At 47.3% G+C, this 26,554-nt stretch overlaps 1 protein-coding gene across 2 annotated transcripts; it reads left to right on the forward strand.

The window, feature by feature from the left end:
- Positions 1-1,619: 1,619 nt before the first annotated feature.
- On the forward strand, positions 1,620-21,043 carry MYOZ3 (myozenin 3). 2 transcript variants are annotated; one of them, XM_025388325.1, is made up of 7 exons: positions 1,620-2,210; positions 3,703-3,764; positions 11,919-12,073; positions 13,040-13,093; positions 13,198-13,351; positions 13,743-13,905; positions 18,357-21,043. In XM_025388325.1, exons 2-7 carry the CDS (start codon positions 3,704-3,706, stop codon positions 18,523-18,525), a joined length of 756 nt encoding a protein of 251 aa, XP_025244110.1. In that variant the 5' UTR covers positions 1,620-2,210; position 3,703; the 3' UTR covers positions 18,526-21,043. The 2 variants fall into 2 exon arrangements, with proteins under 2 accessions (XP_025244110.1, XP_025244111.1); XM_025388326.1 differs by having other exon boundaries at positions 1,620-1,862.
- Positions 21,044-26,554: the final 5,511 nt, after the last annotated feature.

Below are 26,554 nucleotides of genomic sequence, written 5' to 3' on the forward strand. Positions count from 1 at the left end.
TCCTGTGTCATTTTCAGCTGTGTCTGATGCCTTTCCCTTCTCCCCAAGCATGGAGCAGTCCATGGGACTCTGGGTGGCTGGGAATATTTGAGACACATGGGATGGGAGCTTGGGAAGAAGCAGCCATGGGGAGAGATGGGAACAACGGACAGCTTGAGGCCATAGAAGTTCCTGGGTTGAAATCCTGGTCCTGTCATGGACGAGCAAGGTGACCCTGGGTGAGCCCACTCCTTCTCCAGGCCTCAGTTTCCCCATCCATATAAAGGAGAGAATTGGTCTAGGTAATGTCTCAGGCAGTACTGTCCAGGCTCTGACCACAGAGCACTGTCACCAGAGTGGGCAGGGCCAAGCTGGGTCAGGGCTCTGTGCTCTGGGGCTGTTTCCTCATGGCAGGTGGGGGTGCCAGGGCAGGAAAGGAGCCACTGTAAGAGGTCCCATCTGAGCCAGGAAGCCCCAGTTAAGCAAGGACTCAGGCCATGAGGCATCATCTCCTGACAGGAGCGTCCTTTGGCCAGAAAAGGGGATTGTGGTCCTGTTCCCAGGTGAGGCTAAGCTTGCCCTAGGGACACATCTCACTCTTCCTCTCTAGAAGCTCAGGCCCACCGAGGGCTGGGAAGCTAAGGTCAGGGCGGTGGACAGCAGAACCCAGGCTTCTGATTTGAGAGGGTGTCAGAAATATGCCCCAGGATAGTCTGCCAGCATACAGACACAGGCGCTCCCCACCCTGTGCCCAGCCCATCCTTGCTAGACCCACCATTCCCCAGGAGTGGTGTGTGCCTTGGACCCAATCTTTATCTTCGGCTGGGGCCCCACCACAGCACGGTGTCCCACTGCCTACTGGTGATCTCATCCCAGTCCCCTGACACCTCAAACAAAGTTCATCCAAAACTGACCTCAGTGTCTACCCCTACCCCACCTGCTCCTCCTCTTCCAGTCACCCAAGCATGAAACAGGGGAGTGGGACTCCCTTTCCTCACCTCCCACATCCAATTCCTCACCAAGACCTGAGAGTTCTTCAAATACCCTTCAACTCCCTCTCCTCTCCATCCCCTTGTCACTGCTCTGATCCAGCCACCCCTGGTGACAGATCCTCGTGCCTCCAGTCTGGCCCCCTCCAACCCATTTCCCACATGGCAGCAAAGATATCTTTGGAAAATGCCAATCTGATCACTCCATTTCACCACTTTGATCTCGTCAGCAACCCTTTATAAACACAGTTTCCTTTTGAAAGCCTGCTGGGATCTGGCCCCTGCCCCCACTGTCTGGGCTAATCTCTCAGCACTGCCCTCAGCAATGGCTCTACTTGCCAACCCCCTACCATCTTTATAAGTGACATGTCCACTGCCTGCCATGCCCCTTCTCTGCCCAGTGAACTCCCACTCATCCTTCAAGGCCCAACTCCAGTGTGTCCTCCTCTGGGAAGCCTTCTCACCCCCTACCCCAGACTGAGCTGGTAACTCCCTCCCCTGGGCTCTCTTAGAGCCTTCCCCAAAGCTTGTTTACCCATCTGAATCTGACCTGGCTGAGCTCCTTGAAGACAGAGCCCTGCCTTATTTATTTTCAGTCCTTAGAGAGAGGCTCAGGGAATGTGAGAAGGTAGAGGGAGGGAGGGAGGAAGGGAGAAAAGAAGGCAGGCAGGAAGGAGACAGAAGAAGAAAGGCAGGAGAGAAAAAAGGAAGGAAGAAAAGGATAAGTCAAGCAAAGATATTGAGGAGCAATTCATTCATCCATCCATCTATCTATCCATCCATTCATTCACCTGGCAAATATCTACTGAGTTCCTGTCAGGCACCATTCTTGGCACTAAGGATTTAACAGTTAACAAGCGGAAGCTACCAGCAGCTGACCCTCAACATTTCCAGGTGACTTTGGTGCATGCATATGTGAGCGTGTGTGTACATGTGGGTGCAAGCCCTCTGTCGGCAAAGGCCTGTTGCCAGGGCACCTGTCTTCCCTAGGGTCTGGTGCTTTTAGCATCTGGCTCCAGCTCCTATTGCAGCCCGAAATAAGGCTGTGACCCATGGCAAGGCAGGAATGATTCTCATCAGCTGAAGCCAGAGCTGGCTGCAGGGGACACCCTGCTCGCTGCCTACTGACTGCTGACCGCTGACTGCCTACAGGGACACCACGCAACTCTCAGCTTCCCGACAGAGGTGTTAATCTTGGGGGTCTAAGATTCCCTCCTGCCCACTGTGGTCCCACTCTCTCAGGTACCAGCATCCTAGGGGAGCTTGGGGAACTCGGGGGAGTGGGCAGAGAAGATGAGCCAATCCCCAGAGCTCCTTCTCCAGGAGAGGAAGGGCCCTGCAGTAGATCTAGGGAGTTTGGAACCCCATGAAAGCCTAGATCCTGGTTTGGGAGGAGAGGAACTCTAAGCTCTAGGTTACCCTGCATTAAATGGGGAGGGTGTGGCTAGGATTAAAGGTGGGGAATAGGTAATGGCTCTGCTCAGGACTTTGGGATTTTTACGCAGTAGAGGGAAGCAGCTTCTCTGTCTGTAAAATGAGAGACCCTTCCCAGCGTCTGTGAATTTCTGTAAAGGGAGTGTTTATCAAGAAACAGATCTGTGGACTGTGGAATCCTAAACGGTCATGATCGAGGCATTCTCAGTCATCCCATGACCCTCATCCCCAAATGCATGTAGACACACTCATGTTTACCTACAGTTTTAGGGGGATTGTGAACACCCTAAAGCCCATCCATGTATCTCCGTGATTTAGCCTAGCCCCCTAATGTTACAGAAGGGGGAACTGAGGTGCAGAGCTGCAGAGCTACTTGTTTGCAGTTACAGAGAAAGTCAGGGACACCCACTAGACTCCAGTTGCACAATGAGTGCCCACAGACCGATGGCCCCTTGTGGGTGTTGGGGATACAGATGAAGGCAGATTGTTTTCTAAAGGAAGGAGTATAGAAAAATCCGGAGGCAAAGGAGAAGGGTACCAGGCTGGGTGGTCAGTCAAGGAGCTCAAGGGCTCTGCCTCTTCTCCAGAGAGCAAGTTAAGGGCTTTGGACCTCATTTTATTTGCAGATCTCTTCCAAGATTCCTTGAAAGTGCCATGAGATACAAATCGCGGGATGGAATAGGAGGGAGAGAAGGGATGAGGGAGAAAAGAACACCACAGAAGTTAGCCCAGTAATGGGGAGATGGGGAGATGGGGGATGGTTCTCTCTGCTTGGTTGGACCAGCCTGTGCCCTCAAGCCTCAGGGCCAAGTGCCAGGGATGAGAGGGGCACACCAGCCTCACAGACCCCATTGCAGCCCCAGCCTAGCCCATGCTTCCTCTCCCCTAACTTAAACCTCCAACCTCTTTCAGTCGTGGAATAGGACTCTCCTGGGTCAACAGATGACAGTAGTCTGAGACCTTTGCCTGCCCCACCTGGATGCCCCTGGCACCTACTCTCCCTCTGATCAGGATGCCTGAGCTGGGAAAAGCCCCTAGGAACCACCCTTGAGAGACAGTGCTTCCCTAGCAACACGAAAATAGATCTGTGCAAACTTGAGCACCTCCCTCTCATTCCCTGGGCCCCAGTCTCCTCTGCACAGAGACCCTGAAGGCTCTTCCAGCTCAGATATCCCTTGCTTGTGATTTTGGGCTGGTCTAAAGCTGTTCAGGACCGGGGCAGGGTGAGCCAGGGACTAGAAGGAGGTCTGGGGAGAAATGGAGGCAGGCTGGTCCATTTATGGGGGTCTCTCCTCCACAGGATGATCCCCAAGGAGCAGAAGGGGCCAGTGATGGCTGCCATGGGGAACTTCACTGAACCAGGTAAGGTGATTCTAGCCTCATGCCTTCCTCAGACTCCATCTTTTCCTCGCTCCCAGGCTGCACTCACCCTGGCCTGCTGGCCCCAGGCCTGGGCACACAGGTGTGAGCTCCAGGCCAGCCCTGAGGGAGTGCGCGTGGAATCTGCCGCCTCCACTGGGAAGCTTCCTGAGGCACCGGGAGGGGTCTTGCCCATCTCTCCACAGACCCAGGAGCTGAGGCTGAGTGTCCCAGGCTGGGCATTGGCTCTAAAATGACCCTGGCCCTGGCTTTATCTAAGGCCTCACCTCAGCCCCAAATTAAGCTCTGAAGACTCCGGTCCCAGTTCCAGCTCTACCTGTGGCTGCAAGCTCTGCACATACTTGCCCTTGCCTATTGCTCCTTGGGGTTCACCGAGGCCTCTGGATGGCCCAGGATGGCTGGGCCCCATGGCTCAGACAGGGGAGTGGAGAGAATGGAGCAGGGTGGGAAGAGCAGGCCGCCCATTTAGATACAAAACTTTTTACTTAAAAGCTGATTTATCCAATGAGTAAATCATTTTTATCATTTCATTTAAAAAGTTTAAATTCATTTTTATCAATTTTATAAGACCTCTTCAGGAACTCTTGATATAATTTTGGAATCTGTGTATTTGGTCTACTTTACAGGATTTCAGGTATTTTAAAAATTAATTTAGGGGCTGGACACAGAGGCTGATGCCTGTAATCCCAGCACTTTGGGAGGCTGAGGTGGAAGGACTGCTTAAGCCCAGGAGTTTGAGACCAGCCTGGGCAACATGGTGAGACTCCATCCCACAAAAAAAAAAATTAGCCAGGCATGGTGGCACATGCCTGTGGTCCCAGCTGCTTAGGAGGCTGACACAGAAGGATCGTTTGAGCCTAGGAGTTGGAGGCTATAGTGAGCTATGGTTGTGCCACTGCATTCCAGCCTGGGTGACAGAGTGAGACTCTGTCTCTTTAAAAAAAAAAAAAAAAAAAAATCAACTAAGTCAGAGCTCTTCAGCTTTATTGTGAATCATAATGATTTGATGTTGGTTAGGCATACAGATGCCCAGCATCTACTCCTGAGGATTCTGACTCAGGGGACCTGAGGTAGGACCTGTGCATTTGCCTTCAGCGTGCTAAGGAGTCAGTCATATTTCATGACTTTATATGTGGCATCCTTTTAACCTATTTTGTGTGTTCTTGCTTCCTCTTGTTGATGTCCAGTTTCTTCTCCCACCCTGATTTTGTAGCTAAAATATGCACATTCTATGCATATTGACGCTCTAACTAGAAGCGTCAGGCAATGCATTCTCTTTTCTCTTGGGGAGTTAATTACAGACCCCCAAATATGGAGACACATCATTGATGAAAGATTTGAAATATATAACTTGTTGATTATTGCTAAGGTACTGACTAAAGACAATTTTGAAACAAAAGAAAAGTAGGAAGAAAAAATAAATCTTATAATCTCACCGCCTAAAGACAGCCACTGTAAAGTAAAAGTTATAAAAATGTTTACCATCATTGCATGTGTACTATGTGGCAGACACTTTGCTAAGAGAAAAGTATCCTTTATGCTTTGTGTCATTCCATCCCCACCACAACTCTGTAAATTAGATATTATCCTCATTTTGGGAATGAGAATATTGAGGCTCAGAAGAGCAGGTGGTCACATCTGGTAGGTGGTAGAGCTGCAATTTGACTCCAGGTCTCTGTCTCCAGAGCTATTTCCTTATTATATGGTTACAATGATAATACATCACTTTTTTTTTTTTTTTTTTTTTTTTTTTTGAGATGGAGTCTTGCTCTGTCGCCCAGGCTGGAGTGCAGTGGTGCGATCTCAGCTCACTGCAGGCTCTGCCTCCCGGGTTCACGCCATTCTCCTGCCTCAGCCTCCCAAGTAGCTGGGACTACAGGCGTCTGCCACCTCGCCCGGCTAATTTTTTGTTATTTTTAGTAGAGACGGGGTTTCACTGCGTTAGCCAGGATGGTCCCGATCTCCTGACCTTGTGATCCACCCGTCTCGGCCTCCCAAAGTGCTGGGATTACAGGCTTGAGCCACCGTGCCCAGCCGATAATACATCACTTTTTAAAAAAATATCCATTTGCCATTGACTTGGCATACATTAGAAAAATTTGTTTAATTCAGACAAAACAGACATGAACAGCTTTGAAAGTGAAAGTTCATCATAATGGAACCATCTGGAGATAACCACTGTTAACATATTTATGTAAATTCTTCTTCTGTTCATATATGAATGTCTTTATATAAACATACATACACATGGGCTAAATACTATATGCTATGTTCTTTGGCTTTTTTTTTTTTTCATTTAGCAGCATTCCATCCTAGTATGATTTATCTCAAGCCTTCCTTCCCCGTGCTTACCATCATTCCGCTGTTTGCACACGCCACGTGTATTTAAACATCCCCGATGGTGGTCATGAGGGTTGTCTGGGGTGAGATCCTTCAGGGCAGAACCAGAGGAGCCTTGTGCAAGTGACCTATTGAGAGAGTGCTCTCGGGAGAGAAGGAGGAATGCAGCCTAGGGTGGGGTATTGCTGAGCGAAGGTGTGGGCTCAGCGGCTCTCCAGGTTCAGTGTGAGCCTGTGGGGAGCTCTCGAGCATGAATTCCTCCGCAAAATTCATCCCACCTGAGGCAAAGGCGCTGCGGCAGCATCCATTCCACTGGCAGTTCTTTGTAGAAGGTGGTAGTTTGAACTATTAGCTGTTGGCCGGGCGCGGTGGCTCAAGTCTGTAATCCCAGCACTTTGGGAGGCCGAGACGGGCGAATCATGAGGTCGGGAGATTGAGACCATCCTGGCTAATACAGTGAAACCCCGTCTCTACTAAAAAAAAAAAAAATACAAAAAACCAGCCGGGCGAGGTGGCGGGCGCCTGTAGTCCCAGCTACTCGGGAGGCTGAGGCAGGAGAATGGCATAAATCCGGGAGGCGGAGCTTGCAGTGAGGTGAGATCCAGCCACTGCACTCCAGCCTAGGCAACAGAGCAAGACTCCGTCTCAAAAAAAAAAAAAAAAAGAACTATTAGCTGCTAATAAGGGGCATCTGGGCAGCATCCACCAGAAGACTGAGTCCCAGTTTTCACAATTTTAAACCCCACTGCAATAAACGTTCTTCTACATATATCTTTAGACATATTTATTCAACTTTTCCCCTGAGAATAAATTCCTAGAAATAGAATTACTCAGTCAAATAGGTTTTATCTTTTTTTATTTTTTAATAGAGACAAGGTCTTGCCATATTGCCCAGGCTGGTCTCGAACTCCTGGGCCCAAGCAATCCACCCACCTTGGCCTCTGCAAGTGCTGGGATTATAGTTGTGAGCCACTGCAGCTGCTCTTTTTTTTTTTTTTTTTTTTTTTTTTTAATTGAGTTTGGCTGGGTGAGGTGGCTCACACCTGTAATCCCAGCACTTTGGGAGATGGAGGCAAGCAGATCACCTGAGGCTGGGAGCTTGAGACCAGCCTGACCAACGTGGAGAAACCCTATCTCTATTAAAAATACAAAATTAGCCAGGTGTGATGGCACATGCCTGTAATCCCAGCTACTCAGGAGGCTGAGGCAGGAGAATCACTTGAACCTGGGGGGCGGGGGTTGCAGTGAGCCAAGATCGCGCCATTGCACGCCAACCTGGGCAACAAGAACGAAACTCCATCTAAAAAAAAAAAAAAAAGAACAATATTGAGCTCAGCTCATCTGTACAGTATTTGAGAATATGATGCTGAGGGTGCTTTATTATGTATTTAGGTATAACCATTCTTTCGTAATTTTAAGTAGGCAGTACACTTTCTCAATAAAAACAGTAACAACAAAACAGTGTAAACAATTTCTAACCCTCCTCCTTTATATGTCCCATGGTCACTGCTATGGTGACATGTCTCCTTGTAGATGTTTGCTATGGCGACATGTCTCCTTGGCATGTGTCCTTGCAAATTTTTCAATGCATGCAAAAACACATACTTATTTTTTAATATATAAATGGGGGCCGGGCGTGGTGGCTCACACCTGTAATCCCAACACTTTGGGAGGCTGAGGCGGGCAGATCACTTGAGGTCAGGAGTTTGGGACCAGCCTAGCCAACATGGTGAAACCCCATCTCTACTAAAAATACAAAAATTAGCGAGGCATGGTGGCTCATACCCATAGTCCCAGTTACTTGGGAGTTTGAGGCAGGAGAATCACCAGAATCCAGGAGGCAGAGGTTGCAGTGAGCCGAGATTGCACCACTGCACTCAGCCTGGGCAACAGAGCAAGATTCTGTCTCAAAAAAAAAAAAAAATATATATATATATATAATATATATATATATACACACACACACGTATAATATTTATATAATATATAATACAAATGGGATCTTCAAATACCTATTCTTCTGATTCTTACTTTCCCTGCAATTGGAGGGGAATTAATTTAATTTATACTGGATTTCTTTTTTTATTTTTTTTTGAGACAGAGTCTTGCTTGGTCGCCCAGACTGGAGCACAGTGACATGATCTCAGCTCATTGCAAACTTCACCTCCAGCTTCAAGCGATTCTTGTGCCTCAGCCTCCCAAGTAGCTGAATTACAGGCACACACCACCATGCCCAGCTAATTTCTGTATTTTTCGTAGAGACGGGGTTTTGCCATGTTGGCCAGGTTGGTCTCGAACTCCTGACCTCAAGTGATCCACCCGCCTGCCCCTCCCAAAGTGCTGGGATTACAGGAGTGAGCCACCGCGCCCAGCCTATAAGTGGGTTTCTTTCTGTTCTTAGCACATAGAAAGTGCCCTTTATGTCTGTGTTGAAAGAATGAAAAAAAAAATCAGTGTCCTTTTTAGACAGCTATTCAGGATTCCATTGACTGGCATGAATCACAGCACCCGAGTGACCCCCAGTGCTGCCCGGTAGCCATGTCCATCTCCCTAGTTCATTCACTCTCCCATGCTACTCTCTTAATGACTTTGGCACCACTTCTCCTCAAACCTTCAATACCTCCTTGCACAACTTCATTATCAGCTAAAGACCTTGTTTCTTATTCCACTAAGAAAAATAGAGTAACCAGAAGAGAACATCTGCAAGCATCCCCTGTCACATCTGTCTACTTGCTTGCATCTGCGCCCGTGTTTGTGGTTTTCCTTTCTGATATGGTGGATGAACTTTCCTCACACCTGCCTGGTGCCAACTCCTCTGGCTGGGCTCTGGAAACGCAGCTCTCCTGTCACTCCTGCTCAAGGACATTCCTGCAGCAATTCTCCCCTCTCTCTACTGCATTGTTCAAAAGTTCCCATCAGTTAACGCACATGCTGTTATTCTCCATCTTTACAAACAAACAAACAAACCCCTCTTGATCCCATAGCTGTCTGTAGCCAGGATCCTTTAAAGCCCAACTCTTCCAAGCAGTTGCCTATATTTTTCTTACCAATCCTCTCTTTCTCTCTTTTTGACATTTTATTAGTCAATTTCCAAACACACATACAAGTACGGAGTACATGGTCCCTCCTTCATTCCTAAATTTCAAAGCTAATGCCAAAAAGCATGTCATTTCACCCAGCAAATACTTCAGAATGCATCAAAATAATAAAAGGATGTTTCCTTACATGCCACAAAGATATTAGCACACTGAACAAAATCAGCACTAATGATTTAATACCATTTAATAAGCGGTCTGTATTCAACCTTCTTCAGTTTCCTGCTTTGTTTTCATCAGCATCCAAACAAGGGCCACAGTTTTTATTTGGTTGCTATGGCTTCTAAATCTCCTTTAATCTGAAGCAAGCCCTCTGCCCCTTTTTTCCATGCCACTCACTTGTGTGAAAAACCAGGCCAGTTGTCCCGTAGAATGTCCTGCATCCTGGATTTGGCTTATCGTTTCCTCATGGTGTGGTTAAACTTGTTCCTCTGTCCATTTTCTCTTGAACCCTCTCCAGTTAGGCTTTCACACCCAAACACTCCACAGAAACTGCTTTGGTGAAAATTACCAATGACCTTGTGTTACTAAATATAATAGTCGATTTTCAGCTCTCATCTTCCTTGACACATCAGCAGCATTTGGCTCTGTTAGTCTCTCTATCATACCTGAAATGCTTTCATCATTTATTTCCAAGATGCCATCCTCTTTAGTTTCGTCCTATGTTGTGGGCTGCTCCTGCCCAGGCTCCTGGCTTAGTTCATCCTCACCGCCTCACTGTAAATGTTGGAGGCCCCAGGCTCCGTCTCTGGTCCTCTTTACCTATTCTCATTTCTTTGTGATCTCATCCAGTCTCCCAGCTTAAAGTACCATTTATGGAGCTGGAATATGAACATATGTGTATCCGATTTTAGAGATGGACCAGGCAGGCCATGCTGCCCACACAGGGCTCTCACCTGCCAAGGTCCTCACCATTCTCTCCCCTCTGTCCTGCAAAAGGCTTCCTTTGTTGGCCAAATGTGAAAGTTTGCATTTGGCTAGTGGGAAAAGCACAAACTGCTAAGAACAGTCATCACCCTGAAAATCCTCTAAATAGCTATAAAGAGTAGTTCCAACTATGAGAAAAGAAATAAATGTAATGTTCTTCATTGAAAAACAACAACAAATACCAGTAAATACCAGTAAAAGCTCATGATGCTCAAAATTTCACCTTCAGGTCAGTTTTCTCCAGATTCACACATCTATCTCCCTCCTCAGCACCACCACTTAGATGCCTACAAGTTTCCTCAAATTTAAGATGCCCAGTTTTGGAGATAATTAGCAGAGTTTGGATATGGACTAGATGTTAGGTAGAACAAAAATGTGTTCACTTGGAAAGCTGGAGATCTTTAAGTGATAAAAACAAGTCACAGGCTGGGCTCGGTGGCTCACGCCTGTAATCCCAGCACTTAGGGAGGCCGAGGCGGGCGGATCACGAGGTCAGGAATTCGAGACCAGCCTGGTCAACATGGTGAAACCCCATCTCTATTAAAAATACAAAAGTTAGCCAGGAGTGGTGGTGCGTGCCTGTAATCCAGCTACTTCAGGAGGCTAAGGCAGGAGAACTGCTTGAACCCGGGAGGCAGAGGTTGCAGTGAGTCGAGATTGTGCCATTGCACTCTAGCCTGGGCAACAGAATGAGACTCCATCTCAAAAAACAGAGCAAAAAAAAGTTACAAAACATGTACGCTATGATTTTGTTTTGGTTAAAACCTCGTACGAATATAGTCATTGAAAAAGATATGAAAGGACATACACTAAGGTGTTAATAGTGGCAGTCTCTGGGCGATAGATAATGGTATTTTTCTCTTTTTTGTCTGATATCTGTATTTTCCAACATTCCTCAGGGCCCATATAGTCTTGTTGTTGTTGTTGTTGTTGTTGTTGATGGAGAATCACTCTGTTACCCAGGCTGGAGTGCAGCAATGCAATCTCAGCTCACCGCAACCTCCATCTCCTGGGTTCAAGTGATTCTCCTGCCTCAGCCTCTGGAGTGGCTGGGATTACAGGCACGTGCCACCCATGTCCAGCTAATTTTTCTACTTTTAGTGGAGGTGGGGTTTCGCCATGTTGGCCAGGCTGGTCTCGAATCCTTGACCTCAGGTGATGCGCCTGCCTTGGCTTCCCAAAGTGCTGGGATTACAGGCATGAGCCACCGTGCCCGGCCCATATATGCTTTTTTATAATAATAAAAGGTTATTTTAAAGTTAAAAGAACACATGTCTAAAACTGAACTCCTAATCTTTCCCAGAACTTTCTCCTCCCTTTGCCTTCCCCATCTCAATGAGCTGCTGCTCTATCCTTCTAGTGGCTCAGGCCAGAAGCCTTGCGGTCATCCTCAACCCCTCTCTCTATTATTGACCATACCCATGCTTACCTTTAAAACACAGCTAGAATCTGACCATTTCTCACTACCTCCACCATTATGGGCAAAGACCTGCGCGGGGAATTCATGCAATAAATACAAATGGCCAAAGAACTTCTGAAACAGTGCTAAACTTCACTGAGCAACAAACACATGCAAATTAAACTCTAAGGTGCCATTTTTGCCCATCAGGTGGGCAAAGATTCCAAAGAATCATGACACCTGGTGTCAGCAAGCTTGGGGAGAAACGGGCATTCTTACACACAGCATGCCATGCTGAGGAGGTGCCTTGAGAGGTGGGGTCTGGAGTGTATAGGGGATGGGGTGGTGAGAGCCCGCTCTGGCCTTTCCTGGCAGTCCCTACGCTGGACCTGGGCAAGAAGTTGAGCGTGCCCCAGGACCTGATGATGGAGGAGCTGTCACTACGCAACAACAGAGGGTCCCTCCTCTTCCAGAAGAGGCAGCGCCGTGTGCAGAAGTTCACTTTCGAGTTAGCAGCCAGCCAGCGGGCGGTGAGTAAGCCACCATTGTGCTCATGGGGAAACTGAGGACGACAGAGAGCCAGTGGTTAGCCTAAAGCCAAACGGTAAGCCAGGCTGAAGACTGTGATGTTCCCATCAGATGAAGCTCCTGCCTTTCTGTGTGATCCTTGAAAAGTGTTATCTTTTTAGGCATCTCACCCTGGCTACAGAACAAAGTGAACAAAGTAGATTGGGGGGTTGAGGATAAGCCATTGAGTGAAGGTAGTCTGCCTCCTACAAAAAAAAAAAGAAAAAAAAATGCGAAGACAGGCATGCATTCCAGGCTAAATTTGCAGCAGGCAGGATCTAGTTTAGACTTGGGCCTGATCTAAGATGGAAAATGTAGAATGCCTTTTTTTCTTCTTCCCACTGGAGGAAGGAAAGGCCATGGAATAACCTGCTGGTGGAGAAGAAAGGCAAGAAGGGTTCTTCCCTTGGCTTCAGAAAGGCAGCAGGCAGTTCCAGATACTTCTAAGGAAGCCAGGGCTATTCCATCCACCCTCCACTTAATTTCCGGGCCAGACAGGAGGCAACTGAGAGGGAGTGATGTGGCAGAAAAATAAAGATGACAAAACACCCGCCCTTGCTATGTGCCTAAGTCAGTGCTAGCTAAGCACTTTGCAGGTGTCTCATTTAATGCTCATAGATTCTTCTGAGGAAGAGACCTTCATCACCATCATCCTCATTCTATAGAGAAGGACATTGAGGCTCAGGGAAATTAAGTATCTTGCCCAGACTCAGCATTACAATAGCAATTAACATATATCGAGTATTTTTCGGTCCCAGGCACTGGGTTTAGCGCTGTAAACTAGTAACTCATCCCTGTTCCCCGATGATGGGCGTTAGGATTCTTGCCTTTCCCTTTTTTTTTTTTTTTTTTTTTTTTGGTGGAGGGAAAACCCAGGTCCCCTGCCCCGCTGAGCCTCTCCGCGGTTTATTCTACCCCCTCGCTCCCAGATGCTGGCCGGAAGCGCCAAGAGGAAGGTGACTGGAACAGCGGAGTCGGGGACGGTGAGCGTGGAGGGGAGCTCCCTGGAAGGGAAGCTGGGGGAAGGGGAAGGCGGCTGGGGGCGGGAGGTCGTCGGTGGCCTCTGAGAGCCCGCCCCTGTGCCCAGGTTGCCAATGCCAATGGCCCCGAGGGGCAGAACTACCGCTCGGAGCTCCACATCTTCCGGGCCTCACCCGGGGCCTCACTCGGGGGTCCCGAGGGCGCCCACTCTGCAGCCGCCCCAGCTGGATGCGTCCCCAGCCCCAGCGCCTTGGCGCCAGGTGAGTGGCCTCCTCGGGTCCCTGGACCAGGGCTTGGGGGCCTGAAGCATGGGTGTGCTTCCCATGGGGCAGGAAGAGCACCCAGAAAGCTAGTCCACCCCCTTCCCCAACACACACGCCGCCGCGCCCCAGGTCAGACAGCGAGTCAGCCAAGGCCAAGACTGCAACCCGCGCTGCGAACTCGTGGCTTCCTCACTGCAGTCCTCCGTGTTTCCTGGGACGGGAAGGGGTCTCCTGTGCTGGAGCAACTGTGACATCCTGTTCCCCAACTCCTCTCCTCTAACTCGGATCTTCCCTCCTCCAACCGCGTCCGCGGAATTGGGGTGGTGCGAGGTGGGGGTGGGGGCTGAGGGTGGAAGAACCTAGGCGCCCCCTTCCCCTCCGCCCCTAGGCTATGCGGAGCCGCTGAAGGGCGTCCCGCCAGAGAAGTTCAACCACACCGCCATCCCCAAGGGCTACCGCTGCCCCTGGCAGGAGTTCGTCAGCTACCGGGACTACCAGAGCGATGGCCGAAGTCACACCCCCAGCCCCAACGACTACCGAAATTTCAACAAGTAAGGCGGGGCGGGCAGCCCGGGGACAGACCGGGAGGGGCGGGAAGCCAGTCAGAGCCACAGCGGGAGCCTGCGTTTCCTGAGCACTTTCTGCAGGCCAGGCTCTGTCCCCAGCGCTTTCTACTCTTTGACTGAGCTCTGGCTGGAACAGTGCCTCCGCACCTAGTAGGTGCTCAGTAAACGTGGGAGAAATGAAGAGTGAAGGTGCCGCACATCTTGGATCCTCTCCAGGACATGGTGGGCGGGTGCTATGAGTTTTCCTGTTCTGCAGATGAAGAGGCTGCGGCTCAGGAATATGAACAACCCGGCCAAAGTCACAAAACAGGGAAGCACCGGCAGGGCTGGGGTTCTGGTCTGGGTTTGTCTGACTCCAGAGACCAGTGCCTTGTTCCCCATGGCTGCTGTGTGCTACCTCTTTGATGAACATCTAGGTTTGTGTCCTTCTCTGAGGAGTCCCCAGATTTCAGCAGTGTGAGGCCAGCTCAGCTTTTCCTTTCACCAATGGCCTAGAAGAGGCCAACAAGGTAGCTCTGAGGATGCCGCAAAGTGGAGAGTGGCAGTGAAACATTGGACGCCAGAGTGAGGGCCACACAGCAGTGGCCTGTATTGGTTTAGAGCATGGGGCCTCCATGTGGACTTAAATGCAGACCCCAGGCCTGCTCGTGTGACCTTGGGCGAGTGAGTTAACCTCTCTGAGCCTCCATTGCCCCACCTGTAAAATGAGGGGTTTATAGTACCTACTTCATAAGGTTGCTGTGGAGATGACATGAGAAGCCATAGGTAAAGTTTCTGGCAAGTAAGAAACTTTCAACAAACAATAACTATTATTGTTGTTGTTGTTATTATTACTACTATTATTTGAGACGGAGTCTCGCACTGTTGGCTGGGCTGGAGTGCAATGGCACAATCGGCTCACTGCAACCTCCTCCTTCTGGGTTCAAGGGGTTCTCCTGCCTCAGCCTCGTGAGTAGCTGGGATTACAGGCACCCACCACCACACCCGGCTTTTTTTTTTTTGAGACAGAGTCTCGCTGTGTCGCCCAGGCTGGAGTGCAGTGGCTGATCTCAGCTCACTGTAAGCTCCGCCTCCCAGGTTCACTCCATTCTCCTGCCTCAGCCTCCTAAGTAGCTAGGACTACAGGTGCCCACCACCACACCTGGCTAATTTTTTTTGTATTTTTAATAGAGACAGGGTTTCACCGTGTTAGCCAGGATGGTCTCAATCTCCTGACCTCGTGATCCTCCCGCCTCAGCCTCCCAAAGTGCTGGGATTACAGGTGTGAGCCACTGTGCCCGGCCAATTTTTTGTATTTTTAATAGAGACGGGTTTCACTATGTTGGCCAGGCTGGTCTGAAACTCCTGAACTTGTGATTCACCCGCCTCAGCCTCCCAAAGTGCTGGGATTACAGGCATGAGCCACTGCCCCCGGCCTATTATGATTATTGTTTACAGCTGAGATGAGGTTTGGACAGGGGAGAGCTTAAAAGGGATACATTTACCATTCTGCACTGGAGGCCTGAAAACAAACCATAGGAATCAAGACAGAAGTTTGGCACTGGAGGAAGGCCTTGGGCTGAGGGGTGCATGTTAACTGCATTGGCTTCCTCGGTCTGGTGCTATTTCTGAATATGCTCCTCTGGTCTGGACTGCATTTAGTGAGGAAAAGGGGAGTCCACAGAGAGGACACCACGGTCCTGCTCTTCTGGCATTTGCTCAGACCACACGTGGAGACTGTGTCTGTCTAAGACAGACGGGTGGGCGCCGGAGCCTAGCTAGGCCTGGAAAATCAGAACTTAGGAGGAAAGGCTGAAGGAACTAGTGGTGATCCGCCTTGAGAAGAGACAGCTCCGGAGGGATGTGACTGCCCTCAAATATCTGAATAGGCAGAGAGGGTCCTGATGGGAAGAATTGGGCCTAGCAGGCGCTGTGTGAGTCACAAGCAATTAACAGACATTCTGGAGTTCCCCGCCAGGCAGGACTGCCCTATCTCCTCCTGGGCCCTCAGACCCTGCCAGCCCAGCCATTTGAAACCTACAGCAGACATTCAGTCCTGGCAAGCGGCTTCCAGGCTGGGCCACTCAGGTTGCATCTCCCACTGATCTCATGCCTCAAGTATGACAGCAAGGCACATTCCCACCAGCAGAAAGAGGGTCTTAGGGAGCCCTGCACCCAGACCTCTTCTGAGGGAGAAAGAGCAACTGAGGCATAGAGAAGAGAAACAGCAGTTTGGGTGGCCAAGATGTGCTCAGCTTCCAGGGCCCTGGGCTCCCGGTCAAGGGCCTGACTGTGGGCCTTGCATGGCTTGGACACCACCCAGCCTGTTCCTGTGAGGCCTGGCTGTTGCCACCAAAACTGGGGTGGTCCAGGCAGAAATGCTTTCCTGGCTGGGACCCAGGCCCTGGCCCGAGGTTTGTCTTTCCACCCCAGAGGCAAGCACTATCCTCTTCCCACTGGTCCCAGGCTGCTGGAAAAACAACACAAGCAATGATTTTTATTTTTCTTAAAATTAACAAACAGTATTAAGGCGTGTGGTGGCTCATGCCTGTAATCCCACTTTGGGAGGCCAAGGCAGGCAGATCACTTGAGGTCAGAAGTTCAAGACCAGCCTGGCCAACATGGTGAAACCTCGTTTCTACTAAAAATACAAAAATTAGCTGGGCTTGTTGGCGCACACTTATAATCCCAGCTATTCAGGAGGCTGACGTGGGAGAATCGCTTGAACCTGGGAGGCGGAGGTTGCAGTGTGCCGAGATCATTCTACTACACTCTAGCCTGAGTGACAGAGCAAGACCCTGTCTCAAAACAAAACAAAACAAAACAGTATTATTAAAATCACATACATAGGTTCTCTTTTAAAAAATGTTAGGCAAATAAATGTAGAGCCCCTTTGCTCACCATCCTTCAATCCCAGTTGCCTTCCCAAAGGTAACATGGTTGTCAGGCTGGCCTGTATGGGCTCAGAACATTTTGTGTGGGCAACTGCATGCCTGTAGGGGGAATGATGTTTGTGTGTGTGTGTGTGTGTGTGTGTGTGTGTGTGTGTTTTAATACTTTGCGTTTCATTCTGTTAACTTGCTTTTTTTACTCAACATTATGCTTTCAAAATCTACCATACTAGTACGTAGAGCTCTAGTTCCTTTTAAGCTGCTGTATAGTTTTCTTTTTCTTTTTTTTTTGGCGGGGTGGGGCAGAGTTTCACTTTTGTGGCCCAGGCTGGAGTGCAATGGCACAATGTCAGCTCACTGCAACCTCTGCCTCTCAGGTTCAAGCAATTCTCCTGCCTCAGCCTCCAAAGTAGCTGGGATTACAGTCATCCACCATCATGCCCAGCTAATTTTTGTGTTTTTACTAGAGATGGGGTTTCACCATGTGGGCCAGCCTGGTCTTGAACTCCTGACCTCAGGTGATCGGCCCGCCTTGATGTCCCAAACTGTTGGGATTACAGGCAGTTTTCTATCGTGTGAACATGCTCTATCTGTCTTGCCCATTTCTCTGCTAGTGGATATATGGGTGGTTTCTGATTTGTCACTAATGTGCTGCTGAGGTCTGCATCCCAGTGCCTACGCGCCTGTGCTTCCCTAAGCCATATGCTCGGAGGTGGAGGTGCGGGGTGACATAGCTCACACATTTCAGGTTACAAAGATCCTGCCACATTGTCTTCTGCGGTAACAGCACTGGCTTACCCTCTAACCAGCAGCACGCTGTGAAACTTTTCCCCCGTCACCTCACCAACTTTGCCCCGTTATCAAATGATTTCATTGTGCCAGTGTCCTGGAGGAGAAATGTCATGTGTGTTGTAATCTGCATTTTCCCCCTGATTTTCAGTGCTCTTTCTAATGTTCTCTTCTCTCTCTAGTTTTGGGCCTTTTGTCCTAAGGGAAGCTTACTGAAGGGGAGTCTAGAGTCTTGCCTAGGACAAGTCAATTCTGACTCTGTCAGCTTCATTTCTATTGCTAAGCAACGAGCCACCCACGTAGGCGCAGACTTCGAAATGGGCAAAGTTGAAAAAACCTCTTAAGAGGTACAGAATCGCTGGGCGCGGTGGCTTATGCCTGTAATCCCAGCACTTTGGGAGGCCGAGGTGGGCGGATCACGAGGTCAGGAGTTCGAGACTAGCCTGGCCAACATGGTGAAACCCCCATCTCTACTAAAAATATAAAAATTAGCCGGGTGTGGTGGCACAAACCTGTAATCCCAGCTACTCAGGAGGCTGAGGCAGGAGAATTGCTTGAACCTGGGAGGCAGAGGTTGCAGTGAGCCAAGATCACCCTACTGCACTCCAACCTGGGTGACAAAAAAAAAAAAAAAAAGATGTACAGAATCTTGCTTATAGAAGGGAAAACTGAGGCTCAGAGAGCAGCAGGGAGGGGCCCATACATGTGACCCACATGTCAGTATACTGCTGTCCCTGTTCCACACAGCCCACCTCTCCTGCTGCTCTCTTTCTCCAGGACCCCGGTGCCATTTGGAGGACCCCTCGTGGGGGGCACTTTTCCCAGGCCAGGCACCCCCTTCATCCCGGAGCCCCTCAGTGGCTTGGAACTCCTTCGCCTCAGACCCAGCTTCAACAGAGTGGCCCAGGGCTGGGTCCGTAACCTCCCAGAGTCCGAGGAGCTGTAGCCCAAGCCTGCATCTTCAGTTCCCCAGTCTTGGGGGCCTGGTAACATCCGGAACCGAGACTTGCGGACAGCACTTCACAGTCTAAGAAGGGCCTTCACACACAAAACCTGATTGCAAATGGCCTCAGAGGTCACAAAGTTCAGTAGTCCCAAAACATGGGTGTGCTTCAAAATTACCTGGGGATGTTGTTCTGAATACAGATGACTGGACTGTCCCAGACTTGCAGCATCAGAGTCTCCTAAGTCGAGGAATCTGTATTACTAATAGCAACTAGGGCCGGGTGTGGTGGCTCATGCCTGTAATCCCAGCACTTTAGGAGGCCAAGGTGGGAGGATCACCTGAGGTCAGGAATTTGAGACCAGCCTAGCCAAAATAGTGGAACCCCATCTTTACTAAAAATACAAAAATTAGCCAGACATGGTGGTGCATGCCTGTAATCCCAGCTACTCAGGAGGCTGAAACAGGAGAATCACTTGAATTGGGAGGCAGAGGTTACAGTGAGCCGAGATTGCGCCACTGCACCCCAGCCTGGACAACAGAGTGAGACTCCTTCTAAAATAAATAAATAAATAAATAAAATAAATAGCAACCAGTACTCCAGGTGATTCCAGCATAAATTTTCCATGGTTTGTGTCAGTAGGAGTCCACATCCACACCTCTGCTCTTCCCTGTTCCTGCAGTGTACACTCCCCCGGTGACAGGGTGCTGCTCACTGGCACCCCATCTTCCTGTGAATAACTCAAATACTTAGAAAATGTTCCTTTACTGAGAGGCAGTTGGTCTTCATCTATTCATGCTCTAAACACTTCCTAAGCACTGACTGTGTGCTAGACACTGTGCCAGGCCCGGGCCTCGAGGAGGAAAAGACAGTAGGGAAGACAGATTTATAGAGCGTGAAATCATCATAATTTTCCCTAAAGCATGCTTATTGACAATTGAGGAACAGTGTGTCGTGGGGCAGAGGAAGGAGTCCCTCACCCTAGGTGTGGGATGGGATTCCAGAAGCTTCCTGGAGGATTTGAGTGGGACCTTGGAGGAGGTGTGAGAGTCCATGAAGAGAAGCGGGTGTGAGGGGGAGGGTATTCCTGGAAAGTAGACCAGCATGTGCAAAAATGTGGAACTGAGCACGGGTGCAGGGTGTTCTGCAGAAGGGAGAAGGCTGTGCTAGAGGAGCCGGTGAGGGCCAGCGTGGGGTGGACCCCACTAAGGAAATGTGGAAGGTTTTAGTGATGGGTCTTGCTGGGTGCTGTGTGGGGCATATATTGGAGAAGGGTAATGCCGTAAGCCAGGAAGCCTGTAAGGGATGAGGCCATGGGAATGGAGAGAAGGGGCCGCCTGCTGGGCACCTTGCAGGACAAGTGCAAAGTGGGGTGCTTATTAAGATTCCTTCTTTCCACCGTCCATTTTGAGCAGGCCGTTTAAGGTGGTGGTGGTGGTGATGATGATGATGGCAGCTTTATATTGAGTGCCTCAGTGCTTGGGCTGGTGGTAGCTTCTCTACATATCTTATTTCTAATTCTCACAACAACCCTGAGAGAAAGATATTGTTGTCCCCATTTTACAGATGTGGATATTTAGGCTCAAAAGGAGGAAGTGACTTGTCCAGGGGCAGAGACCAAATGGGAATCTGATTCCAGTGGATGTGTTTTCTCGACACTGGGTGGTCAATGCCCACTCGCTCTGAAATCATCTGATTGTGGTGCCCTGCCTTGGAGTTTAGAAGTTGAGTGCAGGCTTGGGAGTCAGACTGGCTGGACTGGGTTCTAACTCTGCCACTGCTAGCCGGGTGAACTTGAGCAAGTCATTTCACATCCCCGAGCCTCTATTTCTCCATCAGTAAGATGAGGACAAGTATAAAACCTCCTTTATGGGTTTGTTGTGAACACAGTGCAGGACACATTTATAATAAGAGCTCAGTCAATGGTAGGTTTCATGCAACTGCTGCTCTAGGCTGGAAAAGTTGTCTGTGCACTAGATGCAGCATGAGAAGCTGGCTGCTAAGATGTCACTGGGGGTCAGTGAAGCTGAAGCCTGAAGGAAAGCCTCTCATTGCTGTACAGCTCTCCCTGCCTCTCTCTCTGGGAGCGATGTGGAAGGTCAGGAGTCCAGCCCATTCCCAGGGTGCATGGGATAATGATTGCATTTTCCTTTTGCTCTGGAGTTTCACTCCCCTTCTGGGTCCCAAGGGCCCAACGGCCTGACTTTTAGAATTGCTTGCAATTGGTGTTTTCTCTTGAATTTGGGGGCTGCCATTGAAAGCCAGGTTTCCATGCGCTGAAGAGCAGCCATTCAAGAGTCTGAAAAGTAGATAAAAGGACTCCGATTGCCTTGGGTTGGTTCTGCTGTGCTCTGGAAGGTAACTGTAGCCACCGGGTACGAAAAGGAGCCTGGTGGGGAGACCACTGCACCCAAAACAAATTCTTTCTTCTTCTGAGAGTGTGACTTTTTCTGGTGTTGTAAAAAAGAAAAAAAAAAAAAAAAAGAATGCTCATTGTAAAAATAAAATAATAATAATAAGGAGTAAAATGTGAAAGTGTCTGCCCACATAGCCCTCCCATGCACATATGTACACCTTCCTACCTTCCTGTCTCTGCTATTCCTACAGACCAGAGGTAACCACTGATGACAATTTGGTCCTTCTAGAATTGTGGAATTATTTGAATGGATAAATATGTGCATGTGTATATAGATGCACACACACATAGGCATGTCTTTGTTTTAATGGAATCATACTATATGGATTGTTCTGTATCATGCTGCTTTATTTAAGAAGTAAAATTTGTATCCTGAAAAAGCAAATCACTCACCTTTCATGTAATTTGAGATTACATGAAATAAATTATAAGAAATTCTTCACCTAGGCTGGGCGTAGTGGCTCACACCTGTAATCCCAGCAGTCTGAGAGGCCGAGGTGGGCAGATCACTTGAGGTCAGGAGTTCGAGACCATCCTGGCCAACATGGTGAAACCCCATCTCTACTAAAAATACAAAAATTAGCCAGGCATGGTGATATGTGCCTGTAATCCCAGCTACTTGGGAGGCTAAGGCATGAGAATCGCTTGAACCCAGGAGGCGGAGGTTGCAGTAAGCTGAGATTGTACCACTGCACTCAGCCTGAGCGACAGAGCAGGACTCCATCTCAAAAAAAAAAGAAAAAAAAAGAAAAAAAGAAAACGAAATCTTTCATATAAAATTCTATATTTTTGCCTGTTTTTGTTCTTTCCATAAATTAAATCATACAGTGATATGGAAATGAAAAGGACTAAGAATAGCCAAAACGCAGAGAAACGTGGCATTAGACATAGCAACAATGAACTATAGTTTCATGCAACGATGTGAATGCATCTCAGAAACATAATGGTAAGCAAAGGAAGGCAAATGTTTCCTGATGGAAGAAAAGATTTCATATAAAAGTCAGAATAGTGGTAACTTTGGGAGTGGGGAGGCGTTTGTGAATGTGAAGGGCCCCATCAAATGCTTCTAGGGTAGCTGGAAAAATTCTGTTTCTAGACCTGGGTGATTGTTACATCGATGTTCACTTTACAATATTTAAGTTAGTTGTACACCTGTGTGTTTCACACTTTTCTGCACATGTACATATTTTATCAAAATAATCCCTCCTTTTAAAATCGGAATGAACAGGTTAATAGGACATGAGACATACCTGAAGAGAGGATTAGTGAGCTAAAAGTGCCCATAATGCATCTCAGAGAGTTAAAGAGATGGAAAATATGAGAGAGAAGTTAAAAGATATGGAGAATAAAATGACAATGCCCAACACTACTAATGTCAACACTTTCCGGCAATAATGGAAAAATGTCTTCAAGGAGTGAGAGCACAATACATTGATTTTCAGACAAACAAATATTAAGAGAGTTTTCTACTGACCCCTGAAAAAATGACAAAGAACATACTTCAGGAAGGACCCAGAAAGAAATTATAGAATCTAAGCAGCACTAGTGAGCAGAGAAATGGTAAGCATGTGACTAAGTCCTAAAACACGATCAATCCACTAGATGACAGCAAGGATGAAAAAGAAACACAAGCACATAAAATAAAGTGGTATAATTACTTTCAAACATATCAGTTATCATAGTAACTAATATTTACATTTAGACAGGACTCACCAGTTTAAAGATAAAGACTTGTGGATTGGGCCGGGTGTGGTGGCTCATGCCTGTAATCCTAGCACTTCGGGAGGCCGAGGTGGGCAGATCACGAGGTCAGGAGATTGAGACATCCTGGCTAACACGGTGAAACCCCCGTCTCTACTAAAAATACAAAAAATTAGCCGGGCATGGTGGCGGGCACCTGTAGTCCCAGCTACTCGGGAGGCTGAGGCAGGAGAACAGCATGAATCCGGGAGGCGGAGCCTGCAGTAAGCTGAGATCCAGCCACTTCACTCCAGCCTGGGCAAAAGAGCAAGACTCTGTCTAAAAAAAAAAAGACTTGTGGATTGGACGAAAATAATTTCAGTTCTGTGCTGTTCATAAGCAGCGCCCCTAAAATATGTGGCACAGAAATAAAATTAAGAAATTGTCTGACACGGTGGCTCATGTCTGTAATCCCAGAGGCGGGAGGATCACTTGAGGTCAGGAGTTTGAGGTTGCAGTGAGCTATGATCATGCCATTGCACTCCAGACTGAGCAAAAGAGACCCTGTCTCAAAAAAAGAAAGAAAAAGAGAAACAGAGAAAGAAATACTATCCAAAAGAAATGTGTTTTAGACGGGCGTGGTGGCTCATGCCTGTAATCCCAGCACTTTGCGAGCCCGAGGCGGGCGGATCACGAGGTCAGGAGATCGAGACCATCCTGGCTAACATGGTGAAACCCCGTCTCTACAAAAAATACAAAAAAATTAGCCGGGTGTGGTGGGGGGGGCGCCTGTAGTCCCAGCTACTTGGGAGGCTGAGGCAGGAGAATCGCTTAGGAGGCGGAAGTTGCAGTGAGCCGAGATCACACCACTGCACACCAGCCTGGGTGACAGAGCGAGACTCCGTCTCAAAAAAAAAAAAAAAAAGAAATGTGTTTTAGCCGCATTAACATCAAACAAAGTAGACTTGATGGCAAAAAGCATTATTGTGATAAAGCAGATCTTCACGTAAGAATAAACCCATAGTCACAGTGGAAGATTTAACACATTTCTTTCAATTATCGATGGGTTATCAGACAAATAATTAGTAAGGATATAGAAGATATGAACAATAAAATGAAAAAGTAGCATCCTGCACCACCAGATTAGAGAATACTCATTCTAACTACATACGCTTTAAAAAACCAAATATACAAAATTCAAAACTTTTGTGCATCAAAGAATACTATCAAGACAGTGAAAAGAGAACCCACAAAATAGGAGATTATAGCTCAAAGAATAAATATCAATGAAACTGTAGGGATATAAATTAATAATTTAATAAATAAAAATCAAACAAGTGAGAAAGAAGGGATAAAACTTCCTTTTTCCTTGTAGAAGACTTTCACATAATGTATGTAGATACTTGCCCCTTTAAGAGGTGGAGGTTAATTCCCATCCTATTGATTATAGACTGAACTTATCAACTTGCTTCCAAAGAACAGAGCATAGGAAGAGAAAAATTATGACTTCCCAAAGGAGAAACCTGGAAGACACTCCCTTAATGAAGTAATCAAGGTTAACATCATCAGTGATACTCAGATTTCTGATATGAAGTGATGAGAAGGGCACTTCCTCTTGTGATATTGTTCCTCAAATCCTTAACCCCAGTCTAATCATGTGATAACATCAGAAAAACCCAGTTGAGCAACATTCTATGAAAACACCTGACTGGTACTTTTAAAACCTACCACAGCATGAAAAACAAGGCAAGACCAATCAACTGTCACAGATTGGAGGAGACTGGGAGACATTACAACTAAGTGTCATGTGGAAGCCTAGACTGAATTCTGAAACAGAAAAAAGGACAGAAAAAAAAGGTGAAATCCAAATAAAGACTTAATTGAATTAATAGTATGGTACCTATGTTAATTTCTTAAGTTTTTTTTGTTTGTTTTGTTTTTTTCATTTTTTGTTTTGAGACAGCGTCTTACTACGTTGTCACCCACGCTGGAGTGCAGTGGCTCAATCTCAGCTCACTGCAACCTCCAGCTCCTAGGCTCAAGTGATTCTCCCACTTCAGCCTTCTGAGTTGCTGGAACTACAGGTGTATGCCACCACACCTGGCTAATTTTTGTATTTTTTGTAGAGCTGGGGTTTCACCATGTTACTCAGGCTGGTCTTGGACTCCTGAGCTCAAGCAATCCATCTACCTTGGCTTCCCAAAGTGCCGGGATTATAGGCATGAGCCACCACGCCTGGCCAATTTTTTAGTTTTGAAAAACATACTAGGCCGGGCATGGCGGCTCACACCTGTAATTCCACCCTTTGGGAAGCTAAGGCAGGCAGATCAACCTGAAGTCAGGAGTTCAAGACCAGCCTGGCCAACATGATGAAACTCTGTCTCTGCGAAAATACAAAAATTAGCGAGGTGTGGTGGTGGGCACCTGTAATCCCAGCTACTCAGGAGGCTGGGGCAGGAGAATCGCTTGAACCCAGGAGGTGGAGGTTGCAGGGAGCTGAGATCATGCCACTGCTTTCTAGCCTGGGTGACAGAGCCGGATTCTATCTTAAAAAAAAAAAAAAAAAAAAAGAGGCCGGGTGTGCTGGCTCAGGCCTACAATCCCAGAACTTTGGGAGGCCAAGTGGATGGATCACAAGGTCTAGAGTTCGAGACCAGCCTGGCCAACATGGTGAAACTCTGTCTCTACTAAAAATATACAAACATTAGCTGATTAGCTGGGCATGGTGGCGTGCACCTGTAATCCCAGATACTCAGGAAGCTGAGGCAGAGAATTGCTTGAACCCAGGAGACAGAGGTTGCAGTGAGCCGAGTTTGTGCTACTGCACTCCAGCCTGGTCAACAGAGCAAGTCTTTGTCTCAAAAAAAAAAGAAACATACTATGGCTATGTAAGGTGTTAACATGATGAGGCGAAGCTGGGTGAAAAGTATATAAGAACTGTCTTTGGAACTTTTCTGTCTATCTGAAGTTATTGCAAAATAACAAGCTGTGAAACTAAAGACAAACAAATCCCATAGAGAAAACACCAGGACCTGATCACTTCACCAGAGAATTGTATCAAACATTTAAGGGGGAAAAAAAAAGCATTGTTACACAAATGCTTTCAAAATATAGAGGAAGAGATAACATTTTCCAAACAAATTTTATAATGCCAGAAGAAACCCGACAAAAATGTTACAGAAAAGGCCACTATTCCTCAATAATACAGACACAAAACTCAAGATATACATGTGCATTCATATATGTATATACACACACATATTTATAAATATATCTGTATATATAATTTATAAATAACTATATGTAATATATCATGACTAAGTTAGGTTTACCCCAGGAATGAAATCTTGGTTTATTTGAAAATCAATCAATGAATTCACATTAACATAGTAAATGAGAAAACTGTATGGTGCAGGAAAAGCATTGATGAAATTCAACCCCAATTTATGGTGAAAATTCTTTAAAAATTTAGAAGGCAACTCCCTCAGTCTGATCAAAGTTAGCTCCAAAAAATCTCCAGCTAATAACCCTAATGGGGAAATACTGCATGCATTTCCCACCAGCTTGAGAATAAGACAAAAGTGTCTTCTCTTACCACTTCTATTTAATGTAGTACTCATGGTCCTCGCCAGTTCAGTTAGGCAAGAGAAAGAAATAGGCATAAAGATTGGAAATAAATAAATGAAATGGTCTCTGTTCACAGGTGAAATTATTGTTTACATAGATCATTGCAGAAATCTACAAAATAATTACTAGAAGTACTGAGTGAATTTAGCAAGGTCACAGGATACAGGGTTGAGACACAAAACCCAACTGTATTTCTATATTAACTGCAACAATTGGAAAAGACACTTTTTTAAAAATAGCAACAAATCACACAATTCTTAGTAATAAATGTAAGAAAGGTTGTGTAAGACTTGTACACCAAAACCTTA

Source organism: Theropithecus gelada, chromosome 6 (genome assembly GCF_003255815.1).
Source record: "Theropithecus gelada isolate Dixy chromosome 6, Tgel_1.0, whole genome shotgun sequence".
Lineage (NCBI taxonomy): Eukaryota > Metazoa > Chordata > Mammalia > Primates > Cercopithecidae > Theropithecus > Theropithecus gelada.

Bases quoted from the DNA above. Each gene is read 5' to 3' on its own strand.
- MYOZ3 (XM_025388325.1), top strand. From the start codon at position 3,704: ATGATCCCCAAGGAGCAGAAGGGGCCAGTGATGGCTGCCATGGGGAAC. The intron at 3,765-11,918 runs GTAAGGTGATTC...CTTTCCTGGCAG, and splicing joins GGGGAACTTCACTGAACCAG to TCCCTACGCTGGACCTGGGC. The intron at 13,906-18,356 runs GTAAGGCGGGGC...CTCTTTCTCCAG, and splicing joins GACTACCGAAATTTCAACAA to GACCCCGGTGCCATTTGGAG.